Raw genomic sequence first — 8,021 nt, forward strand, 5'->3', positions numbered from 1 at the left:
TTAATTGCATAGCCATTACGTTGCTTCATGTCATCTTATAAAAATTTTGTATTCTACCAAAGAGGATGTATTGAAATTCTAGGAACAGGCTATATTTGGCGGCGCTTTGACTAGAGGTCTTAGTCTTACTAAATATATTCCCAAGCCATACGATGGATCAGTTAATGTTTCTAACAAATTTTAAATGTCTAACTCTCAGTGATTATTTTCTATCAAAGTGGCTTTGTTTTTATGAAATTATTCTTTTAGGAACTCTCATTCCTAGTTAAGAGGAAATGTATTAGGTGAAGAATTTTGATTACAATGTTGCTTTAATATTGATAGATTTTGAATAACGTTTTGATATGATTAAATAAGGTTTTTTTTTTAAATGCTAGGATACAATATACTTAATATTTGGAGAAAATTTTACCGTGATCATATTTACTTTAAGGATAGACTTTATTGAATCTAAAATATAAGATTTAAGATTTGAAGAAACTTTATAATAATGATTAGTGTTTTGTTCAAAGATGTTTCTACTCATTTGGAAGTTAATGACAAGTTACTAATAATGTTTATCTTCAAAGATCAATCAAACAATGTTGTCTTCTTATTTTAGTGTTTTGTTTCATATGTTGAAGCTCCACATTATGTCTCAAGAGATTTATTTTTAGGGCCCAAGTTTATTCTTACCTAATTAGTAAGAGCTCCTCCCCTACTAATTTAGATAGAAATGGATTACCCTTCTATATATTATGCCTATAATTGTTTATTTAAGAAATTTGATACAAAACTTACTAAATGGTATTAAAAGGTTTTTTAAGTGGCATAAAGATTTCAAGCATGTTTAGAAGTCATATAATCTTTTCATATCAATTGTGCTTCTTGTTGGTTTTCAACAACTTGTCATTTTAAAAATCAACAATTCTCATTATGGTCATTTTGAAAAAATAATAATGAACTATTTTATTTAATATTGGGTTGTTTTGTTTCAATTTTCTAGCTCATGGCCTTTCCCAATAAAGGCTCTCGGATACTTGTTAGATTGGAAAGCTCACTAGGTAAGGTGAACAAATATCTATTTCTTGGGTCAAATGTCAAAGACCTAAGTCATGCTCACTTTGCAAATGATCCCCCTTCCTCACAAGAAAAAGGAGATTGAGTGTTTAAAAAATGTGATGAAATTCCTAGATATCTTTCATATATCCTTAGGGTCTAAAGATTCCATGGACCAAAACTATGTCATATAAACAATGCTAACGAGATTCTAAATTAATTAATGTAAGTTGGTTGTAGATTCAATTTAGGCAGATCTTTAAATTTCTAGGTATCCCTTTCTTTTTAGGCCTCAACAAAAGAGTTGTGGCAAGTTTTAATTCAATGAAATGAGCAAATTGTGACAAAATGGATTATGAAGTATAGGTTCTCAGTAGTTAGACATCAAACTTATATGAATGTACTAACTTCTATGCATGTTTATTATTTCCTATGTTAGTGTTCCTTGGCCTTGATTTATAGTATATTGGAAAAGGTTATGAGATATTTTACAATCTTAAGCCCAATGCATGCCTTGTCATATAAAATCACATCGTCCAAGGTAAATCAGTATGTCAAATAAATTTTGCATCTTTTGGCTGAATTATGTTAGGGTAGGTAGAATTTGTCATGCATATCTTCTCTTGAAATCTTCAACATGCAACTATAAATAACTATGCTAGAAATATCGTCTATATCAATGACATATGATCACATGATGTGTCACCATTGGCATACCACCCAACACCACCCAACAACACTGCATTATGATAATTGCCAGCAATACTATACTCAATGTATATTCGACACTTTTTGTAAAATTATGTTTGATATGAAGAAATGAATCAGGAAGGAATTCAGTATGTCTTATGAAAATGTCACTAACTATCCACGTATGTTTTTGCTATGTATGCACCCTAGATACACTGAACAAAAAATGATACACATCAAATATTTTACTAATCCCCTCTGCTTTTGCATTTGTCCATTTTTATCTATCAAACACATGCTTGTCACAAAAGGCAAGTAATTTCTTATGCTTGTAGTCACACGGTTTTGTATGAGATGATTTACAATTAGTGTTACAATAATCAGTGCAAGAATAGAGTCCATTCAAGAAACAATGGAAACAATTTACATCTCTCACAATAATTCCCTTCTTGGTGATCATCAGAATGAGCTTTGTGGCATTGTGGCAACACCCACAAACGTGAAGGTTCTTGGTAATCTGGATAGTTGATTTAGGCATTTGTTGATAACCAAAAGCAATGGCAAGCTTCTTGATGTGGCCATAAATTATTTGCTCCTTGTCCTAAGCTTATACCTCCCTGACAGAGAGAGACCCTTCTTGTGATTATACCGAACCTTTATCACTATAGTCTCACTGAATTTCTCATTGTTGTACTGAGACAGAGTTTCACCCTTGACAGTGAGACAAACCTCCCATTTTCTATTGCCACTCATGTACTAAACAATCTCGTTGCTTAGTTTCGTCATTTAGTAGACATTAATAAACTTATATTATCTTATATATATTTATTACTATGTAAATGCACATATAACATGGGGTATGTACTCTATAAGTGATATTGCTTACCTTATCCATTATCTCAAAAGATTCATATCTCAAGGCTTTGATTTTCTTCTATGGTCCTGTTGACATGGGAAATGTTTCTTGTCATCTTCATAGGATTATTGAGCAAAAGGCCCAACTATTGAAATAGCAAGCTCGTTGGTTATGGAGCAACTAACATAATCTAGGATTGATGGGCTAAAAATGAAATGCAACTAATAATGCAATGCAAGTGGGCAATATGAAATGTAGCCTAACTAAATCCTATGTAGAAGTAAAGAATAAGCTGACATGAAATGAAACTAAACACAAATGCTAAAAGAAAAAATCCACTCACTACAACCTATGATGATGAGGATGGTTGGGTGATGCTCGTCATGAAGCTCATGTAATCGGTGCATCTCGTAGAGTGGGTGTGGACAACTTCCTTGCTTAAAATAATCTAGAATACCTACAAAAAAGAGGTGAGTCATTTTTTTATCTCGTCATTTGGTTTATAGTTTGTTGGAAATTTGAAATTTATCAATTACACGCTTCCATTGTAGAGGCTCTGAATTTAAGTCTGGAGGAAACTACTAATGCTGATATTAAAATGATGAAATTGACTGCATCTCTAGAAAGAAAGAAGCAAGAATTAAATCTTCCCGAAAGAATATGCAGGTATGGTTGAGCGAAGCTCGATACAACCTCCATTTAACTAACTCTAATTTTAACTCATCCTCCCCAAATATCTATATCCAAACTTTCTTCCTAGATTCCAGGAAGAAAGAGTTTACATAGTGGATATTGTTTTGCCTCTTAAAGTCCCCTTGCCATGATCTCATGTTTGCCTTTATGGATTCCCTCACCTAGATCTAAATCAGCCGAAGAGGAACAAACATATATGGATTTATATATACATGCGAATAACAGGTAGATTTGTTCTAAATGTTATCTAGTAATTTCTATCATATAAATTTTTTACCATCATGTAGGCTCAATATAGTATCATTCAAGGCCAATATACATCAACCTTGAACAAAAGTACCCACACATTTCCCATGTAAAGTATTAATGTATTAACATGAAGCTTAGGCATCACTCGTGAAGCTACCAACAAAATGAAGATGACACCTTGGATGAATAGTTGATTAATGAGCTACCTCCTAGCTTTCATGATGAGGATTCATTTATAGTTTTTAGGGAGCTTTAACAAAAAATGAATGAAGGCATGAAATTTGCAATTGAAACTACAAACTTAATTGTGCTTAATGTCAAGCAAGAAAACCTAATGGAAATGACACTGTTAAGATAGGAATAACATAGGTTATTAGAGAAACATTTTTTTGAGATGACACAAATTAAAACAAAAAAAGGAGATGATACAAAATTTAATGAATCAAGACTCTTAGTATAAAGTTTTCAAACATATTGTGAATGAATTTGTCCTTTACATTCACAATTGTGAGGAACCAATTGTGCCACTTATTATTGACTTCTTGAATGATATTCTCACGAACAAGGATTATGATGCCAATATCATCATGGTCAAATAACAATTAGAATGGGGAATTTCACGATTGTGAGGAACCAATTGTGCCACCTATCATTGACTTATTAAATGATATTCTCATGAACAAGGATTGCGATGCCAATATCATCATGATAAAAAACAATTAGAATGGGGAATTCATAAGTGGCGAGAAAGATTCAAGATTTAGATGACGTCATCAGATAGTACGAGAAATACAATTTTACCCCAACCAATGTACACTCCTTTCTACAAAGTGAAATATATTGGTTTTCTTCCAACATTTATTAAACCAAATTTATGAAATGCACTTAAACACATTGAGTCACTATGGAAAGAGAATGATGGGCACTTATTTGAGAATATAAAAATGATTGACTTAGATAAAATAAAATGGTCTTAAGAGACAAAAAATAATACCATTCTTTTATAGTTTGGACATTTTACACAAGGGAAATAAGGATAAGAAGCAACAAGGAACTAAATTAACAACGTTTACCTTGTTATGAAATGTTTTATTTAAATCATTTACTTATAAAGTTTCTAGAATATTAGTGAAGAGCATTTTCATAAATCCTTCACTTTGAACATATCGTGGTTGGAATCTCCCTGAAACATAACATATGATAAAAAAGAAACACCAATAAAGAAACAAAATTGCATAAAATTTTGACTTCTTTCTTCTATGCTATTGTTTCTTATGTCATTGCCTTAACCGCATTTCCTTTGCAACATGGGGTGAAAATGCTAGTTTAATTTAATTTAATTTAATTAAAAAATATTTTTGTGGTGAGAGGTATTGTAGCCTAGTATGGAGGTGATGTTTTAATGATGTAAATTTTTGTATGATTCAATTAATAATAAAAAATTAAAAGTAATAAAATTCAATTTGTTATAACATAATAATGATTATAATAATAAAATTAGGGATAAATTTATAACATATGAATAGTAGATATAAATGAAGATTCATTTACCATACAAATTAAATAATGATTTTGTAACATAGTTAACTTTATTAATAAGCAAATAAAAACTTAATACTTACAATAAAATTACAAAATAACAAGATTTTTAACTATGGATATTCAGCCCCACCTTACTAGGGATATTATTTACTTGTAAATAGATTTTGTTCCAATACTATCGGCTAATACCATGGCTTATCCATACCAAATGCCCAACAACCATAATACATTTCACAATCAAAATATTTTATTTTTTAATTACATTTTTTTAATTAAATCCAAAAGGAAAAAAAAATCATTAGTTTTGAGATATATCTAAGCCATATATGGTCATTACTACTAAAAATATTTTATCAATATTAAATCGGGGTTTTAATAAAATTAAAAATGAAAGAATTTTTTATATATAGAAATGGTGAAATTTATATAATTGAAATAATATCATTAAAAACCATCATGAATTCATCTAAAGATCTACCAAGTTGTAAGAAAAATCCAATTTATGTAGGAGCAATTTTTTCTTCAATTTTTGCACTCAAAAGAACATTTAAATCTTTCAAAATATGATCCAAAAAAAACATTTTAATCTTTAAAAAATTGATCCACTTAAAATTAAAATTAAAATAAATAGATGCTAGTTTTAAAACTAATCCATCATAACTATAAACATTTATCAACCATTTAATTATTACTCAACTACTAATAAAATGCCTTAAATTTATATACCCATTAAACCACACATACCATACCATATAGGGATGGGTAGTTCAATAAAACCCGTGCAAAATTGTTATTTACACAAAAACATATACAATATTCAAACTTTGGATGCTCATACGATTTTGTGCCACGACCACATATAGCTTGTCATATAGTCTCGGATGGCTGGATAGATCAGTGAGTTTACTTCAGAGGTAAAGATTAAAGAGGTCCACCATTCGCACTCGAAAGCCACAATTCATATCATATTTCGAAGGTTGCTGTTGCAGACTCACTTTCAGAGGTAAAGATTAAAAAGGGGGCCACCATTCGCACCCGAAATTCACAATTCATATTATATTTAGACGGTTGCTGTACAAGTCACCAAGCCTCTTCTTACACGGAAGGCACTTAAAGCGGAGATAACATAGGGAGATGATTGAAATTGGGACTGAAATCGCTATCATAATGGACTGACAAATTGTGCCAATTAGCAGGCACCCTAAGTTCATCTTTCAGTAAATTACAGGTTTTATTAACAAGAGAATAATCCCGCTTTGCGTTGGGTCGAAATGGAACTCCAGAGCTTTGAAAGCCATCGACCAGGTGCAGATGGGCTTCCAGATTGTGATAGCAACTCACACCAGCATTCTCTTTCAGATATGGAGAATCCAAGTGATTGATTCTCAGCTCAGCCCCCACATGAGTAAATGACATCCTCTCCATTGCTTCGGTCAATGCTGTTGAATTTAATATTTCATGGCACTTCTTATGTAGCCATTCATTCATAAAAATCCCTGGCATTTGAGGGATCCAATCATGGGTATTGACAATTCTCAACGTTTTCACGCCGATCTCCTCGAGCCTCTGTTTGAAATCATGGTTTCCAACTCTTGGTCCCCCAAAAGAGAACACTGCTACTGGTGTACTATTTGAGGTTGATGCCAAGTTTTCTCCAATCTGATATGCACTCAAGAGCGCCAAAGCTGCTCCTAGACTGTGCCCTGTAATGGTAATACTCAACTCCTCGCCCTCGTATAATTCTAACAGTCTCTCCACCTCTTCCAGAACCTGTTCAGATGCGCTCTTCATGCTATTATTATGAATGTCACTATGGCTATTGCCCTTAGAAGAAGTATACAGACTTAAAAATCCATTTTCCACCTTCGGGTTAAGATCAGAGTGATGAATATTATCAGAGAGTTTAATTGGTATTAAATCTGTCTTGAGATTTTCAGCCCATTCAAGCGGAGTCATGGTGCCTCTCCATGCAATAACTATATCTCTTCGACCTAATCTTTTGATCTCTTCCAAGTTATCACTCACAGCAACAAATCCCATCGAGTTAGACTTCTGACATTTTAGGGTTTCATTCGATAGTTTCGAAAGGCAATTGGGAACATGGACATTGGGAGTTGCATGGAGATACTTGGTCACCGTGTAACCAGTGTTCCTCAACCCCACTCTTTCAAGAAATGAATTAACTTCACCACACGGGATGCAGCAGCCACCATAAGAGCTCGATTGGGGATCGGAGTTAAAGGCATCATAAGTTGCCTGCGCAAATTCTCCATACTTCACAATCTCTCTTCTTAGGTTTTCATCAAGGGGATCTAGAAGTTCTCTCCAGTCGTTGGCACTATGATATTCCCTCCATTTACCCGCCAGACTCTGCTTAGGAGAAGGATTGGGTCTCTGCAGCTTGCTCATCCAATCATCACAGTTCCAGGAATTGCGTATGTCGTTGGACTTCCTCTGATTTGAAAGCGTGGAGTCTAATATTCTGTTCCTGTTAGGACTTCTAGGACTGGAACCTATGAATGTGGCTCCTAAGCCCCTGTCAATTAGGGATGTGATTTCCAGTAGTTTAGACCAAACCAATCTCCTTTGTGAAGGGTTCTTCACCAGATTTAGAGTGGATGAAGAAGCTCCAGAAGTGCAGTTTGATATATTCTTGAGCCCTGTAGTGGAGTTGTGTTTTAGGGCGGGTAGGGAAGATGAGGTAGCCTGTTTCAAAGACCCAAGGAGTTCCATTTGGCGTTGAAAGGATTGACAAATAGGGAATCTCTTTGGGGGATTGCAATGAAGTGTGAATTTGTGGGATTGCAATGAAGTGTGAAATTAGGGTAGCCATGCCACTGATTATATATTCCGAGTTCGTGCTCTAACAGCATCTGTCCATTACTCGGATTTGTTGGAATGGTAATTTCAAACTGCAGATTTTTTTCCTGCGATGCGATCGCAGATCGCATAT

The 8,021-nt window shown here is 33.5% G+C and overlaps 1 protein-coding gene across 1 annotated transcript; it reads right to left on the reverse strand.

The window, feature by feature from the left end:
* Positions 1-6,178: 6,178 nt before the first annotated feature.
* On the reverse strand, positions 6,179-7,801 carry LOC149200653 (phospholipase A1-Ibeta2, chloroplastic-like). The gene has a single exon (XM_089401019.1). It carries the CDS (start codon positions 7,799-7,801, stop codon positions 6,179-6,181), a length of 1,623 nt encoding a protein of 540 aa, XP_089257145.1.
* Positions 7,802-8,021: the final 220 nt, after the last annotated feature.

The sequence above is a fragment of the Pinus tabuliformis genome, chromosome 2_1 (assembly GCF_031772625.1).
Source record: "Pinus tabuliformis cultivar Carrire ecotype Pingquan chromosome 2_1, CPIR1, whole genome shotgun sequence".
In the NCBI taxonomy this organism is placed as follows: domain Eukaryota; kingdom Viridiplantae; phylum Streptophyta; class Pinopsida; order Pinales; family Pinaceae; genus Pinus; species Pinus tabuliformis.

Coding starts and splice junctions, on each gene's coding strand:
- LOC149200653 (XM_089401019.1), bottom strand. CDS start 7,801: ATGGAACTCCTTGGGTCTTTGAAACAGGCTACCTCATCTTCCCTACCC.